The 17943-nt window shown below is 42.2% G+C and overlaps 2 protein-coding genes across 9 annotated transcripts in view; one reads left to right on the forward strand and one right to left on the reverse strand.

The window, feature by feature from the left end:
- The window catches only part of Mlana (melan-A), a 9209-nt gene extending 2063 nt beyond the window's left edge, over positions 1 to 7146 (forward strand). The window contains exons 2-4 of the mRNA XM_075975061.1: positions 2657 to 2753; positions 5506 to 5613; positions 7078 to 7146. Coding sequence (XP_075831176.1) covers positions 2657 to 2753; positions 5506 to 5613; positions 7078 to 7146 — 274 coding nt within the window. The remainder of the gene's footprint in view (positions 1 to 2656; positions 2754 to 5505; positions 5614 to 7077) is intronic.
- A 2930-nt stretch (positions 7147 to 10076) lies between these two features.
- The window catches only part of Brd10 (bromodomain containing 10), a 78416-nt gene continuing 70549 nt past the window's right edge, over positions 10077 to 17943 (reverse strand). For 7 of the 8 annotated variants that reach the window (XM_075973815.1, XM_075973811.1, XM_075973813.1 and 4 more), the window contains 2 exons: positions 15366 to 15553; positions 10077 to 14357 (listed from right to left, as the gene is read on the reverse strand). In XM_075973815.1, coding sequence (XP_075829930.1) covers positions 10729 to 14357; positions 15366 to 15553 — 3817 coding nt within the window. In that variant the 3' untranslated portion in view covers positions 10077 to 10728. The remainder of the gene's footprint in view (positions 14358 to 15365; positions 15554 to 17943) is intronic. The other variant, XM_075973812.1, reaches the window with a different exon arrangement.

Consider the following 17943-nt stretch of genomic DNA (forward strand, 5'->3'; position numbering starts at 1 on the left):
GTCACTGGAACCTAAAACGGAGGGGAGCAAGCCCACAGAATGGGGCCTACAAGACTGAAGGGGATTTCTGTTGGCTGCTTCCTGTGTGCTCAGGCCTCTGGCCAATGGGGCACTGGTCAGCTGGTGGGGGCATGGAGAGGCTGGTTCTGGGAGTGGCAGGGAGAGAGGGGGCAACTGAACTGACCAGCACTGTGAAGAGCAGCTATGGGGGATGCCGAACAAAGCAGGAGGCAAACTGTCACCAGGACGCTCTGTGGGACACCCTGCAGGAGCCACAGGCAAAACAGAATTAGGGTCTGCAGAGTCCCCTGCCAGCATCCCAGAGCAGGACATAAGAAGGTGGGCTTGGAGTTGGGGACAGCAGTTTACACAGGGCCCCTGTGGCTTATTAGCGTCATGTTAGGTCACCTTCACTGAAGGCTCGTGCTTTCTCGCATCTGGCCAAAGTGTTTGTGCAGGGTCAGGAGAGCACTATGGTGTTTTCCGAGAGCCCGGAAAGGTCCCGGGTCCAGTGCAGAAGCAAAACAGCTGCTCAGTCTGCACATATGGATGCTGTCATGTCCATGGACATCACCAGAGGCCCCAGCACAGTGCAGTGACACTTTGAACCCCAGTCCTTGAAGGATACAACCATAGAATACCTGAAGCATCACGGTACACGATTTCGTGCAGGGTAGTGAAAGAGACCAGGGAAAAACTCAAAAATATCACCGCACAAGCCACCGATATCAGGACCTCGCTCATCTGGCTGCCTTTTTAAACGGGAGGGTCGGACACAGGGGGACACAGGGGGACACAGGGAGCAGAGGCATTTGCATTGATGCGATATATCTCTGTGATTCTCGGAGGGTATTTCTCCTCCTCTGAAATCTGCTGGAGATACAATGAGGAAGAATGATATGCAATGAACTCCCACAGCGAGTCAGAAAGGGCTACTGCTGCCCGTTAGCGCTCTCTGAAGCCTCAGTAGATTGGGTTCTTACACCCTCAACATTTGCCTAAATGCAGATTCCTAGGCGCCCCCTCCAAAAGGAGTCACTTTAGGCCAGGAGTGGTGCCCTGGGGTCTGTGCTTGAATTGCCCCTCAGGTGCCTGAGGAGCCTGCTAGGCTGGACAGCGGCTTCCTCTGGCGCGTCTGGCGACCTTTGATGTATTATGCTTTCAGTTACTCGTGTGCATAGTCTAAGGACAACGTGACCGTGCGTAAGGAGCTGGAACAGAGCCCTGTCTGTGTCGAGGCGCTCGTAGAAAGAGCAGAGGATGAAGCAAGAGCACGCGCGTGCTGGAAAATTGTGTCAGCTGCCTGCCGACACGAGAACCATTGAACACTCCTTGTGACAGCGTCACCTTAGTTTTTTTTTTCCCCCAGGAAAGCACTGGACAATGGTCCTAGGTTGGGCCTGAATCCTAGAGCTTTCTTGATGGCTGTTTAGTCTAGTACCACTTACTATGCTGATTCCACCATGTGCTGGCTGCGCAGCCTGGAGCATTTTGGCAGCCTAATGTCAACTGTAAAATGAACTATCCCTCGCTCAGAGAGACTGCTGTGCAGATAAAACATGGGGGCAGGGTCAGTAGCACAGTGCCTGGTACAAAACGGTGTTCAGAGGAGGTCTCAGTGCCCGGGACTTGGGTGTTTGGGTCATGCAGTTGCTAAGTTTACACATGGGTTGACCTACACAACAAGGGCAGAGCTTCTGTCCACACAGACATCTTCCAGGTCCCCCCATCCCATCTAGAGCTGGCAGCCTTGAGATGAAGGTAGGTGGTAATGCAAAAAACTCCCTCCTTCATTCACCCTCATACCCCTGCAGCCACTCAGTCCAGTAAGCATCACACAGCCTGGCAGAGCATTTCTTAGCAAGCTCACAGTTGCAGTGTCCGGTCCTCACTGCGGATCGTACTGAGTACCATGCAGAGGCCAGCTGACTGGCAGTGTCATACAGGAACACACATGCTGGGCCTTTGCAGCAACTGTACTGCTCCCCAGGGAACTCCGGACACAGGACACAGCAGTTGGCTAAGAGTCTCACAACAGCATCCTGACGCTCAGGACCAAATGCACAGATAAGAGACAGCGGAACTCTGCACTAGGGCCAGCTCAGACTCTTCTCCTTGGGTCACAGGATCACAGGAGTCATATCAGAGTTTAGGGCAGGGATAGCCTCAGGCTCACACCCTGACTCTGCCTGGTGATAGCTCTGGGTGGCAGCCCACTGATCCTCTAAATCCATTTCTTCCTCTGTGAAGTGGCAATAATGATTGGCTCCTTGCTGCAGAGTTACAACACTGGCTCATAGCCAGTGCTCTCATTTCTACTTCCTTTTTCTGGGTCGAGTTGGGGAAAATGCCTAAAAGAGTTGTGTTGAGAAGAAAAAGCTCTTCTTCAGTAAATATTCTGTCCACATAGCTGCCAGGTGTCAGGGCACGCCTTATGGTTTGGACATGGTGCTCCACGCTTCAGAGCCCCTAAATTAGGCCCTATCCTTAGATAGGAGCTGGAGGTCTGGTCAGATGCCCTGTGTGAAAAACAGCAAACTATCTGGAGACTAGAAGATGCTTTTCTGGACCACGGAAAGGGAGAAGGTTGGTTGCTTCACTGCAGTCTGGACCAATGTTTCTGAGCAGAGTGGGACGTGTCTATCTCTTGGTCCAGGGCCGCAGGGATTGGCATCCTGATTGTGGTCCTGGGCATTGCTCTGCTCATCGGCTGTTGGTTCTATAGGAGACGAAGCGGATACCGAACATTGACGGTGAGTCAGGGTTCCCTGCCGGGTCCCAGTCTTCTTCTGAATCTCTGGGGATGCCCTCGCGTGTGTGTGCATGCTGCACATGCCATGGTATGGGGTGGAGGCAGAAGACAACTTTCTGGAGTTGGTTTTCTCTTTCCGCCATGTGGGGCTCGGGAGCAAACCTAGCTAGTCAGCCTGGGTAGCAATCACTCTTTGCTCCCTGCCAAATGCCAAGTTCGTCTAACTCTGTCATACCATGGTCCCCAAGGTTTTGCTGCTGCTGCTCACACCAGCATGAGAAAAACAACCTCCCTGCAACATCAGGGTGTGCCACTGAGTTTTTTTCCTTCGTCCATTTATCTGTCCATTGGTCCTGAAGAGTCAAGAGCAAACTTGTCATAATGCTAATGTTAGAAAGGGGCCTTAACAAGAGTAAATTGGGAGCATGGGGACCTTGGGGGAAGGTTGAAGAGGGAAGGAGAGAGGCAGGGAGGGGAGCAGAGAAAAATGTAGAGCTCAATAAAGATTAATAAAAAATGTATATAAATAAACCAGGGAGGGAGGAACAAAAAAAGAAAGGGGTATTAAAAACCTGAATATTTGTGTAGGTTCCCAAAGTCTGGGTGTTTTGAGACCTGCAAGGCACAGCAAGGTAGGAAGATTTAAATGTGATCTCAAAGGGAAACCAAGGGCTACATAGTAAAAACAAGTATTTTAGCACTGAAAGCCACTGGGCGGGAGAGATGGCTCAGCGGCTGAGTGCACTGGCTGCTCTTCCAGAGGACCCAGGTTCGGTTCCCAGCACTCACATGCTGGCTCACAGCCCCTCTGTAACTGCAGTCTCAGGGGATCTGTTAAGCTCTTCTGGCCTCTGCAGGAACCAGGAATGCTCATGGTTGCATACAGGCATACATTCTGGCAAGATACCCATAGACATAAAATGAATAAATAATAAAAAATTAAAGCCACTAGCTAAGGATGGTAGTGCCTGCATGTAGTTTTCAGCACTTAGGAAGGCTGAGCCAGGAGGGCAGAGTTCGGGCCACCACAGGCTACCAGGAAGAAGCTGTTGAAAACAATAAAGCACCCCTCCCAATCCCCCATCAGACTTTCACACACATCACTTCAAAGTTAGATTGTCACAGAATCATCAAACTATATTGTCACAGAAACAGCAAAAGCATACTCAAAAAACAAAGCACTGAACTCGGGTGAGTGAAATATGGCAAAGTGGACGGAAACTTTCAGAAGTGTGAACCCTCTGCAAGTCTGACCTACACTTTGCTTTTCAAAACCTTCGCTCTATCCTCTCTGGAAGAAGGGATACCCTAACAAAACTCTACCAGTACCAGGCACAGCTCAAGCTCCCTAGAAGACATATGAACCCCGAGTTCAGCCCATAGCCCAGGCTGCCTCCCTGGCACGTGCATGCCCTCAGTCCCCATACTCAAATCATTCTTGCCTCCCTCCCTTCCTTCCTCCCTCCTCCCTTCCCTTCTTTCTCTTGAGACAGGGTTTCTCTATGTAACAGCCTCAGCTGTCCTGGAACTCACTTTGTAGACCAGGCTGGCCTCGAACTCACAGAGATCCATCTGCCTCTGCCTCCTGCATGCTGGGATTAAGGCATGCGCCACCACTGCCCAGCCATACTTGCATTTTTTAAACGCCTGCTGTCTTCAACCTCCCAGATGAAACATTCCTTTTCCTGGAAACCGGGTGGCATCTGTGTCTCTCTTTCCCAACTGCCTTTTAGCTGAGGGTCCAGAGTGTAAACCAGAGGCAAAGCACATCAGGAGCCACACACCATCAAGCAGAGCCCTCTAGTGATGACACTACCTTGCAGTTGGTTATTTACTGTTTGGATGCAGGGCATCAAGATTTGGCTTCATTGTGCCCCACTGACTTGCTGGCGGCCTTAGATACTAACTCTTCCATACCTCACTGGCTTCTGCTCTACACCTCGTCATGGCAAAAACAAGACAGAAAAAATGCTTATTGGTTTTTACCATACACATCTTCATCTTTTATTTTCATCTTCAATTATACACATGTGTGTGTCTACATGTGGGCATGTGTATGAGAGTGTCTGTGTTCATAGAGGTCAGAAGCCGGTCTCCCTGGGCTCAGAGCTACAGGCAGTTGTGAGCTACCAAACATAGGTGCAGGGAATTAAACATGGGCCCTTTACAAGAATAGCAAATACTTCTAACTGCAGTCATCTCTCTAGCCCCATTTCTCTCTCAGCCTACATGGATGAAAGAGCACTACATGCATGCAGTACCCAGAGAGGCCAGAAGGGGGTTTAGAATCCCCTGGAACTTGTATGATAAATGGTGGTGAGCCACCACACCAGTGCTGGGAACAGAACCTGGGTCTTTCGCGAGAGAAGCAAATGCTCCTAACCACCGAGTCATCTCTCTAGCCCTATGTCCTTAGTTTTTGAAGAACAATTTTACAAGTTGTTCATTTTGTAAATGCAGTCTTCTTGGGACTTCTCTTCAAAGCATCCAGTGAGGGTCAGCTGGTGCTGGGCACTTCCTTGGCAGTCTTTAGTTAGTTCCAACACAACTCTGAGAAGTGCGTTGTACTGTCCTGCAACTACAGAGCTAACAACTAGAATCAACAGAGGTAAAGGGAGTGGCCTGAGGAGCTGCAGCAAGTGAGTGGCAGCAGCTAGTTTAAGTCCATTTTTAAAATGCTATTTATCTTTTCATTCATGGGCTCAGTTCTTATATTTTTTTTAACCATTCATTTTTATGACTTTGTATTTCAGGACAAAAGACTTTATGCTGGTATGCAAAGTACCCTGAAGGAAAGATGCCCTAGTGATGGTCATCAGGACAGCGGACTATCTTTTCAAGAAAAAAAACAGCAGCCTGTGGTAGGTGGAGATTGTGCATCTGGGCATTTTCATGTTAGCTGCTTTCAGGTCAAGTGAACAAAGTGGTTTCCATTGAAAAATCAATGCGAGTCAGGTGGTGGCCTTTAATCCCAGCACTTGGGAGGCAGAGGCAGGTGGATCTCAGTGGGTTCAAGACCAGCCTGGTCTACAGAGTGAGTTCCAGGACAGCCAGGTTCTCACAGAGAAACCCTGACTTGAAAAACAAACAAACAAAAGCAACTTAATATCACTAAACTCTTAACTGGCCAATAATGGTCAAAATTAGGGCTGGGATCATAACTCAATGGTAGAGCTCTCGCCTTGCATGTATGAGGACATAGATTTAATCCACACAACTGCCTCTCCTTCATAAAGGTCAAAATGGTAATTTTTATTGGAATATTTTATAATAAAAGCAAACAAAATGGGAAATAGGTTTTTTTTTAAGTTTTATTTTCTAACATTTAGATTTTACAGTCCCTGCTTATAAGAGCCACAGGAGGGGTTTTTTTTTTCCTATAGAACTGAGCCACCACATGTATTAAACACTTGAAACATAGTAGTTTGAAAGAAGTAGTTTCATGATGCTTCAGAGGCAGAATTCATGAATAGAGCCACTACTGACCTGTGTTTGATGTTGAAATGACTGTATTTAGTTAGGTATTTTATCTAATTTACCTATTTTATAAAGGTGAAGTTATTAGGAATTTAAGTTCTACATGTGACTTGCATGCACTTCTGTACACTAAGCACAGCAAAGTAATGGACATTGACTCTGGGGTCAGGTAACTGTGTTTGATTCTTAGCTCCATGACTTTACTGTTTGTGACCTAGGGCAAGTGACTTGTCCATACCTCATTTCCCACTTGACAACATCTCTTATGACTGAGCAGTAACTGGATAACTGACACATTTGTGCTCAGCTGGTAGATAAATGTGTCTCCCCCAACCTTCATGGTGTTGTCTTTGGATGATGTTTATCTCTGAGCTGCCCCTGCCCCCAGCCCTAAATATGCCTTTAGACACACCTAATAGGGAACTCTGTGGGTGAAGATGCAGCATTTGAGTGACTCACACACGGTTCGAGAATTCACAGGCAGGTGAGTTTCTTCAATGGGGACCTGCTGCCAAACTTGACAGCTTTGGGTTTGATCCCTGGGACCCAGGAGGTAACGGGAGAGAACCAATTTCCCAAAATCAATCCCTAACATCCACATGTGTGCTGTGGCACAGGTGCTGCCCTCAAAACAAAGTAAATAATTTAGATTTTGGGAAGCCTCTCCTCTTGTCCCCCCCCCACCAATGTTTCAACATATGCATTTGTGAGATATAACCATTACTCCATTGGACAGAAATGTATGTATGAACATTTAGACGCTTTGGTCCAGAGCTGTGTTGCCTCACCCATCCCAGAACATGTCCACTGCTGTCAAGCTCACTGTTCTTCCTTCCTTATCCTCACAGGTTCCCAACGCTCCACCTGCCTATGAGAAGCTCTCTCCAGACCAGTGCCCACCACCATATTCACCCTGAGTGCCAGCAAGGGGCTGGGAATGTGGAAATGGTTTCTCTCACGCTTTTGCTTTAAGGCTGGCAGACACCCGTGTTTTTCAGGCTACATAATGAGCATCTCTACACTTAACAGGCCAGTGCTAAGTTCTTGTTAGGGCAACCAGAGGATAGTGAGAATTGACAAGAAATAGGACCCTGGGAAAAGTTTTAATAAACACTTTAATGCATGTCATCTGTCCCAGAAGAAATGCTATTAAATCATCGTCGTCATTTTGAGGGGTAAACTCCATGGATAATCTGTGAGCATCTGAATTGTGAAGAAAATACTTTTTCTAACTTTCTTTTTATTCTTTGGGTCTTTCACATCATTCATCTTGACCATTCATTTCCCATCCTTTTGTATCCTCCCTCTGCCCTTGCAACCTCGCCCCTCCTAAAATAGAATAAAATAAAATTTAAGAGAGAAAAAGGAAAAAAAAAACTCACCCTGGAAGCTGTAGGCACATGCAGGAGACTCCTCTCACTCCAGGGATTTAGTAGTGAGCTTCATGGGACTGAAGTTATGCCAGAGGTATTAGTAAACTAGGTTCCATGAGAGTTTAGAGAATTCTTTTGAGACAGTAGGTGAAGTTTTAGGTTACTTTGTTTTATAAATTGGGTATATAAACACATTCATTGAATAAGTACTATCCATGTGTAATATGATACATTTAAAAAGAAGTTTTGCCAGGCAGTGATGCACACCTTTTAATCCCAGCACTTGGGAGGCAGAGGCAGGCAGATCTCTGTGAGTTGGAGACTAGCCTGGTCTAGAGTGAGTTCCAGGACAGCCAGGACTGTTACACACGGAAGCACTGTCTTGAAAAAGAAACAAAGAAAAAAACAAGCAGAAAGTTTTATTTTCTATGCATTGGTGATTTGCCTGTGTGAGGGTGTCAGAGTTCTGGAACTGGGGTGATAGGCAGTTATGAGATGGCATGAAGGTGCTTGGAATTGAACCCGGGTCCTCAAGTGCTCTTAACCACTGAGCCATCTCTCTCCAGCCCCCTACAATGCATTTTAAGCAGCACCCACATGACATCTCTTGAAAACCAAGTTTTTATTTTTTTTAAAATACTGATAGGGAAATGGGGAAGGGGAGGAGTAGGTGATCAAGTAGAGCAGAGACACACTGGTAAAGTAAAGGCAGTCTTAGAGCATGAATATGCATTTCGAGACAGAGAGAAGTGGTGTATGTCTGCAACCAATGCACTGAGGTAGTAAGATCAAGGGTTTGGGGCTAGCCTAACCTACACTGACAAAAACAATTCTATTTTCCCTTTCACACAGAATAATTTCTTTTTCTACCCCCCTCCCAGATGCTAGGGATTGGACCTATGACCTTGTACAAATTAGGCAAACACTCTACCATTGAGTTAGTCATCAGTATAAAACAATTGTTTGAGAAATCTGAGCAATATTTTAGGAACACTTGCTATCCTTTCCACCTCAATAGCATTTTGATGTAATTTGAATGGAAACCTTTAGGTCTCCTCATTTTCTTTTCTTACATATGTGGGTGTATATGTTGTGTGGGTTCCTATGGAGGCCAGAGAAGGGTATGGGGTTCCCTGGAGCTAGAGTTACAGGCAGGTGTTGAGAATTCAGGTAAGGGAAGTAGAATGGTACCCAAGTGCTCTGGAAGAGCAGCAAGTGCTCTCAAACACTAAACCATCTCTCCAGTTCTTCTCTCTTTTTTTTAATAATGAAAAATATCTTAAATAGTATTTATTTTGTGTGTATGTGTAGAGATCAGTGAACAACTTGGCTCAAGCCTGTTCTTTCCTTTGATCATGTAGGACACAGGAACTTAATTCAGGCCCTTTGGTTTGGTGGCAAGCACCCTTACCCACTGAGCTGCCTCATAGGTCTAAGCCTACTCTTCCTAATAGTCTAAACTTTGGACTAGAACGCTGTGATGAGGCTTAATGTTTAAAGTTGAATGTGTATATATAAGTGTATCTCAATAAGATAATAAAAAAATAAAGCTCCAGTAAATACAAAGCTACCTTTTATTTACAATGAGGCACATTCTCAAGCACTACAAAGTCAAGCCCTGAGTCAAATCAACTGAGAACAAAATTTGCTTCATATTAGACCTTAAGCAGCAGCTCTATAATCTGAGTAAAAAAAGGGCACTCTCCTTGCTCACTTTTAATTTCAAATGACAAAGAAATTCATGTTCTTAAATATAATTTTGGAAGTAACAATGAACTACAACTTCAATTTAAACAGAAATGTGGAGAAGGATGGTGAAGGGTGACACTATCACTCTGCATTACTTTGCAACCTCTTATGAACCCAGGTTATTAAAAAATAAGTTTTGCCAGGCATGGCAGTACATACATGTCTACAATCCTGGTATACTCAGGGGGCTGAGGCAAGGCCAGTCTGTGCTATATGGAAAGTTCCAGGCCTATTTAGGGCATAAAGAAACCTTAAAAAAAGTTTTAAGAAACATGTTTTGGATGTATAGACATAAACCAAATATTCTTATCTGAAAAACAACAATATCACCTATTTGTTTTGGTCGACATAGAATTTGGTGGTAGCCCAACTTTTTATTTATTTATTTTTTAATGTTTGGAACCATAAAATTTTGAATGAAAACCTCGAAACAAAAGTAAAGTAAAGTAGAACTATGGTGAAAGAATGTGAAGCATCTGATCCATGTCCTGGCTCTACTCCCCATGAACCAGGAAGTCTGGACATGGCACTTGGCTCCCAAGATTACTGCGCAAATCAAATGAGATACATGAAAGGAAGCTCTGTTAAGTGTAAAGCCTGTGTGAGTGCTACTGTTTCTATATACTTCCCAATTTCAACACATTTTTAAAGGACTGTTCTCATTAATATCATTTTTTTCCCAATGGACAAGAACACATTTTAAAAATGGCATTCAAACAAAGAAATACAGCAACTCAGTTTATTATATGCAGAGTCTTCTGCATTGTTGCTAACAGTTCACTGGTCCAAAATTACTAAAATACTTAAAAAACTATACATTATGTAAACAAAACATAAATAAAGACAGTATTGTTCTTTGTACATATATTTAGTACAGATTATTAGGGATTTAAGGAATATGTACAATTTTACACCATGGACTGCATCTTCTTAATGCATAAATATATATATATATTTTTACAGAAACAAAAAAATGTCACTAATGACACAGAATACTATACTGTAGATACACCACAACCATCCAAATTTAAGAAGAAACATCAATATAATTATGAAAAGGCTAGCTTACTTAAACCAGTCAAACTTAACTTTGTTCAATTTATGTTATATAGACAGGCAAATCTTGATGAAAATTTTGAACAAAGAACCTTGGAAAACATCCTTATACCAACAAGTGAAATGGTATACTTTGCCCTCCCCAAGAAAACAAAGTCTTGTGCAAGCTAATGAAGATACATTAACACACACACACACAAAACTTGTAACATACACACAATAATAAACAGTATGTTTCCAACAGTATAATAAACAGTTAAAATTTCTATGGGAGTTACAACAATGCCCCGTTTTTTAAAAACTGGCTCATTTAGTCTAAATTCAAGATGCAGCTGTGTCAGGCTTCTCTGAACCAGATGATTGAAAAGCAGGGAAGACAGAGGCAGGATTTTGACCAACAGATACAACTTGAGAAAGAGATGAAGACAATGAAGATACCTTAGATGCTGGAGTATTTATGGTATTTAAAATGGCTCCTTCTGGGCTAACTAGTAACTTTTTGACAGAGGTATCCAAATGAAATACCGATGTGCTACTTGGCAGTGGAGGATTATTGGAGGAAATGGCAGAAATCAAAGATGTCTTACCCAAAAGAGTAGCTGGAGGGGACTTAATTACTGAAGTTAATGGCACCGTTGGTACAGGTGGAACATAAACTTTAGCAGGTGTGTTTATGATTTGTGGTGTTGAATGTACTGTAGAGAGAGAGCTTGGACTTCCAAGACAGTTTACAATCTTTGTAGAGTTTCTTACAGAATGCTTTAAAGGCTGCCCACTTAAAGAATTATTTGATGTCTGTATGATCTTCTGGACAGGATTATCAACAGGTGTAGCCGGTACGCTTTGGGCACTGTTAAGAACTAAGGGAGGTCCATATTTTGGATTAGTAGAGATAAGGAGGACATGGCTACCAGCTCCAAGACCTTGCGGTGGAACAATAAACCGGGCTCCGTTCATCATGATTTGAGTACCTGGTGCCAAAGGTGTACTGGTGTTGATAACTATTTTTTGATGAATACAAGGTTCATTGAATGGAACACCTGCCAGACTAGTTATATTTAATGGTGCTGTACAAGTGTGAATGGCAGAGCTGCCTGTAGTAGAATTGTTACTGGGAGTTGTTTTTACTAATGAAGGGGATATATGCTGGTTTGGTATAGATGTAACATTGGAAGTATTGATTATTTTACCTGGACTTGGTGAGAGGGATGATATTTCAGTTTGAGGTTTATTTGTGTTTGCACTTGTTGGCACTGTAGCTGAAGTCCCTGGTGAATGAAACTGGACAGAAGTCTGAGACTGTCTTTTGGAAAAAGATACAGGGCGTGTGGCTCCTGGTACTGTTGCTGAATGTGGAACTGTGTTGATTACTTTTGGAGATGTAGTCACAGGTGTGGGCAGGGCAACAGTAACAGGGATTTGCAAAGCTGATGTCAAACATTTAGAAGACACTGTTGGTTGTGTAGTTGAAATGAGAACAGATGACGCAAGGTGTCCTGTTTTTACAGTTGATATAGCCACAGTGTTTCCCAGATTTGACGTGCAAAGTCTATTTGACAAAACAGGCATAATCCTTGAAGAGGTATCGTTTCCACTGACTAAAACAGGAGGTCGTGTTCCAGCAGAAGCAGAGGATGAGGTCACTGAAAGGGAGTTCAAAGGTACATTTGCTCCTGTTCCTGAAAACATGTTTGCAGCTCTTGCTGAAGAAACCACTGACTCATTAACAGGAGGAAGATTTTGACTCACAATATTTGAGCTTGCTGGGACTGAGTTACCACTTGCTGACAAGGGTGAAACACAGCCCTTACTACTTTTGTCTTCTCCTTTTGCCATTACATTTTGCAATATATTAACTGATGATATAGCTGGCAGATTTCCTGGAGGGTTTATAATTGCTTGACCTATGTTTAGTCCAATTTTTACATCTTTAATCTGAGACACAGTTGGTGAAGGATTTATCTTTATTGGTGCTCCCACTGTAGATGGAATCAGTACTATTTGGGGTTGTTCTGGAGTCTTAACATATGTTTTATTCAAGGAAGGAGAAAGTGTCTGTTTTAATGATTCTGCAACAATAGCTGCTGAGGTTGAAGGGCCGCTAGGAACTGGAGCATTAATAAAAACTACTTTCTGGGTAGAAACACTTGTAGATGTCGGTGCTGGTGCCATATTAACTAAGGGTCCACTGCTACAAGGAAGAACAGGTGGAGCTGATACCAGCATAAGTTTTTGAACAGGAGTCTCACTGAGCACATCTCCGTTTATTGCTGCTGCTGCTTCTGATCTTGTAACTGGGTAGGTTTTTGGGATATAATCTACTTGTTGTGGTTTAGTTGATGTATGAATAATATTTGTATTGGTTTGTCCAAAATTTCCTGTTGATATGCTAATTACACTAACTGAATTATTTGTTGTTGATGGTAGCGGCGAGCTGGAAGAAACAGAGGGCTTCAAGGGTGAAGAGGGCACATATGAGGTTTTTTCTACCACGGGGCCCACATAGCCACTGTTGGAGGGTTGGTTTAACATAGGTTTGAGGTTTTTCCCTACAGATGGATGAAAGCCACATGAAATAGAAACAGAAGTAGGCGTTTGGCTGAAAGATGGGAGGTTAGATGTAGTAGTCATTCCAGCTACTTGTGAAAAAGCAGGGGATGATGTTGATTTTGGTACCAGAAATGCCTGAAGTTGAGGTGCAAAGGAGAAAACAGAACTTGAAGATAAACTCTTGGGTGAATTTTGTTCTGGATTAGTTTGTACTTTTACAACTCCAGTGTTCCCACCTCGAGTCCTAACAAGAATCGACTGTGAATCTCTTATACATACAGTTTTTAGTTCTTGCTTTGCTTCAGAAGAATCAACAGTTTGCTGTGAAAAACAGGTGAGGGAACTGCCAGAATCTGTAGATTCATCTAGTGTTGTTGCTGGTAAGAGAGGCTGAACTGTTGAGGAAATGGTGGGGGAAGTAAGAGGCTGGGGGAATGGGGCTGATGAAACTGTACTCTTGACTTTTCCTGCTTCACTTTGGCTAGTCTGAACTGGTGATGCTAATGCATTACTTACAGAGCTTACAGGTGACAAAGGCTGTGATCTAGCACTCACATTTGATGAAGGTGTAATTGTCTTACTGAAAACTGTATTAGGCAGTTGGGTAGATATTGTCCCTACTGAGGTGATAGGAACAGACACTAAAGAACAAGTCACATTTGTCGTCTGTGGGCAAGATGAACAGTGCTCGGCACCTTTCTGCTGAGGGGCTGCTAGCTCTTTTGCAATTGCTTTTCCTTCTTTGTGCTGAATCACAAAATTCTTAGGCAGAATAAGAACTTGCTGCAAGATCTTTTCTCCTGTTTTAGAATCCAGCACAGGCTGCATTTGAATCTTGACAGAACTATTGTGAAGGTCTACTGGCAACCACTGACCACAGGGCATTTTGTATACCATCTGCAAAGGTCCTTTTGTACTGGCGAGGCAAGTCAATGCTGGCTTTAGGGGGCTTGTTTCTGCAGGAGATAGAGCTGGCTTTTCCACAGCAGGAACACTTCCACCTGTGGAAGGGGGCAGTTGATTTGTTAAGGTCACTTTGTTCCCAATATTCTTTGCAAGCAAGGCCTGAATAGGTTTGGTCCCTTTCTGGAGAGCAGACACTGGTACTGATTCCTTTGAGGCAAATGACTCTGTAAATGGCAGTTCTGTATGTTTTGACTCATTCAAACAGTCAATCTGCATATCAACTTCTAAGTTCTCAAGTGATGCCTCATTTGTGCTTAGCTTTGCTCTCTTCCTTGGGGAAAGCTCTTTTGTGCTATCGTCCAGATAATTACTTTGTTTAGACTGTCGTTTAAGTGTTTTAGGCAGTGTCTTCACTACATCTTTAGATGACAATTCTTTTTTCAACAACTTGCTTCTGGCCAAAGGAAAGCCTATTTCTGATAATTTCATATCATCTGAAAATTATAAAAACAAACATTTTGTTTATAGAAAACAAGTGATTGAGTGACACCAATTAAAAAAAATTATAGTCAATTTTTGAGCAGGCAATTTAAAGAGTCTATGGTCCAGTCATTCCAAAACTTCAGCACTACAGAAGAAGTTAACAGTGACCTTAAACATGCTGACCTTCTATATCCCAATTACAATAGGTTAAGAGCAACCTATTACTGAGATTAATTTTGGACTAATACTGCTGCCAATGCATAAGCATCAAGGAAAAACTCACAGTTTTTAAAAAGATACTCAGTTTAATCTGGCTAGTTTTCTTTCTCTAGATAGGGAAACCTTTATACCATAGAGGAATGGTTACAATTCTGTACTTTAGTCTTTAGAGACAAAAAATTAAAACAAATGTTTAGCCTTTCTTGTTCTTTATCCTTAAAAAATTGTGTTCATTTCTGATCAAAAGAAGTTCACTCTTACAATTCACACAAGATATGAAATATATTAACATATTACTATCTACAAGTTTTTCATATTAACTTCTTATTAAACTAAATAATGCCACTGATGAGCTGAAATGAATCACATGTAAATTGGTCTAGCTACCCATACTTTTATGTGTTTACTTTAGTCTCAGTCAGCCATCAACTCTGGCTGTACCTCATTTTAAAAAATATTCACAATCTTAAGGATTTCTCAAATTTATTTACGGCAAACTTTACCAACAGAGCTTTAAGAATAGTAACAATAAATAAAAAAACAAATTCCAAACAGGCAACAGTTTAGCAGTGTATGATCTGCAACAGGCAATGACACATATATAACTTAGGGTTAGGCACTGGCTTCAGAAACTCTGAAAAATTTAATAATGATTGCCAAGAAATTGCTTACAAGAATATGGATAGCATTTTGTAAATTATTAGATTTCCTCATCAACATTCACTGACCCGATTACCTTTTGCCTTCACAAAAAAACAAAGTTCTCTTTGTGCTTATATTTAAAAAGTTTGAATGCCTACCAGAATCCACGTGCTCTTTCTCCAGGTTGTCTAGAGGTTCTGCTGCATCTACAGACTTACTGATTTCTGCTGTAGGGGGCTCTCTCTCAGGGTTCCCTTCACATTCTTCAGTAGTCCATAGTTCCCTAGTGAACTGACCATGATCAGGTTGTCTTCGGAAATCATCATAGTCTTTCTTCAGGCGGCTCCTGAAATAAATCAGTGTAACATGGAATTTTTGGAAGCTAAATTAATTAGTATTTTATATTAAATCTTGAAATACTTTCAATTATCTTAAAATTATGTTTTAAGTGTATCTAAAATGCCTATTAGTTCAGTCTTACCAATTATTAATTACCTAAGAAGACAAAACTTATGATATATGCTTAAGAAATTAAAGGTTATATCTTAAAATTTCTGAATAAAATTTGAATACACCATCTATTTGTCTTTCTGAGGGTTTTAGTTAGAATTATTAAGAAAAGCAATAAATAACTAAAATTTTCTATCTGAATTGAAAAATGAGCCCTGAGTCACTGGCCCGGGACTCAGCAGGTACACTGGCCAGCAAGCCCTAGAGATCTGCATGCCCTGTGAATGCTTGACTTTAAAAAAAAAAGTGATTTTTCCCCCCACTTTTGTTTGTTTCTTTGTTTTTAAAAGATAGAACAGCACTATATAGCTCTGGCCATTCTGGAACTTGCTATGATGAACAAGTTTGTCTTGAACTCATAAGAGATGCCTGCCTCTACCTCCTAGGTGTTGGGATTAAAGGCATGAACCACAATAACTGGCATTAAACATGGGTTCTGGGGATTGAAATTCTGGTCCTTGTGCTTGCAAGGCAATCACTTTATTACAAGACAAGCATTCTACCAATTGAACTACTACTCCAGCCTGATACAGCCCTAAATTAGTCATCACAGTATAGTTTAGATTTTTTTTTCTTGGTTTTAAAAACAAGGTCTTACTATGTAGCAGTCTGGGCTTATCTCAGATTTACAATTCAGACTCCTAGTTGCTGGGATTACAAGTGTATACCACTATTTCAGTCTAGAAAAATCATTAAAGAATAACTGAAATGATAATAGTTTTGCATTTTATTTATTTAGTGTTTCCCCTTCCCCTCAAGACAGGGTTTCTCTGTAGCTTTGGAGCCTGTCCTAGAAACTAGCTCTAGTATACTAGGCTGGCCTTGAACTCACAGAGATCAGCCTACCTCTGCCTCCCAAGAGTGTTGGGATTAAAGGTGTCTGCCACCACCACCCAGCTTGCATTTTATTTTTGTTGTTAGTGTGTGTGTGTGTTTGTGTGTGTAGTGTGTGCCCTACCTCTGCCTTCCAAGTGCTTACCTTACTTCTAAATATTGCAATGTTCAATGTCTACATAATTTCCACTAATGTCATGACCTTAAATATAATCAATCTTAATAACTCCCAAATTTGTACCTCAAGTCTAATAAAGTCTTGAATTACTTATATAACTCAGACAATGCCTACTCAACACCACCAATTAGGTGTCTAGAAAGTATAACAAACTCAACATGTTTAGATCCAACTATTCCGTCCCTGTTATTCTTCAAATCTAATTCTCCTTTAGTCACTCCTGTCTCAGCTAATGGCAAATCCATGATGATAATCGTTTAGACCAAATTAAATTTTTACTCATCAATTTCTATCACATTTATATTAGCTACTTCATTAACTGCTGGTTTAAAATACTTGACGAGGTAACTTATGGAAGGAAGGGGCATAATTATTTCAGTCTGAGGGTATATTATGGCAGAGAAGTTATAGCAACAGGAACGTTGAGTGGCTGTTCCTTGAGCCCATCAGAAAACAGATGAATGCTGCAGCTCAGCTCCTCTTCTCTTTTTTGTTCAGTCTAGGGCCCCAGGTGAGGGTGAACCACCTCAATTAATCTAATCTAGGAAATCCCATACAGACATGCCTGAAGTTTGTTTCCATACTATTTTGGAAGACTATCAAGTTGATGATAAGAATAACCTACCACACACTCTGAAGCACACTCTTTAGGCAAATTTTACCAACCCTACTTTGAAGCTATATCTAAAACCCAACCACTTCCTGTCATGTGCAATGCTACCAGCTACTCCCACTTTTTTCAGGGTAACTATTATAGTATAATTAGTTCATCTGCTTTCACCTTTACAACAATTTCAACATGGCAGCTAGAGTGAGCACTTTAAAACTTAAGGCCAGATAGCCTCAGTGATGGTTCAAATGAATAAAAGTGCCTTCCACCAACACACACATTAGAGGAAGGAAAGAGCCAACTCCCTGCAGACTGCTCTCTAACCTTCACGTGTGACCACGGTAAACACAAGTGTAATTCCTGTCCCCACCCTCCACACACACAGAAACAATCAACCAATTAATGTGAAAAAAAAAACCAAACCAACCTTAAGGTGAGAGATATAGCTTAGTGGTATGTACCTGGCCACGTGCAAAGCTCTGAGTTCAAGTCTTAGCACTGAAAGCAAGCAGGCAAGCAAGCAACAGAAACACAGGAGGAACATCCTGTCTCTGTAACACCCTTTCAAAAGCTTTTCATATTGGCCCATGTAAACTCTTAAGAG

Source organism: Microtus pennsylvanicus, chromosome 5, assembly GCF_037038515.1.
Source record: "Microtus pennsylvanicus isolate mMicPen1 chromosome 5, mMicPen1.hap1, whole genome shotgun sequence".
NCBI lineage: Eukaryota > Metazoa > Chordata > Mammalia > Rodentia > Cricetidae > Microtus > Microtus pennsylvanicus.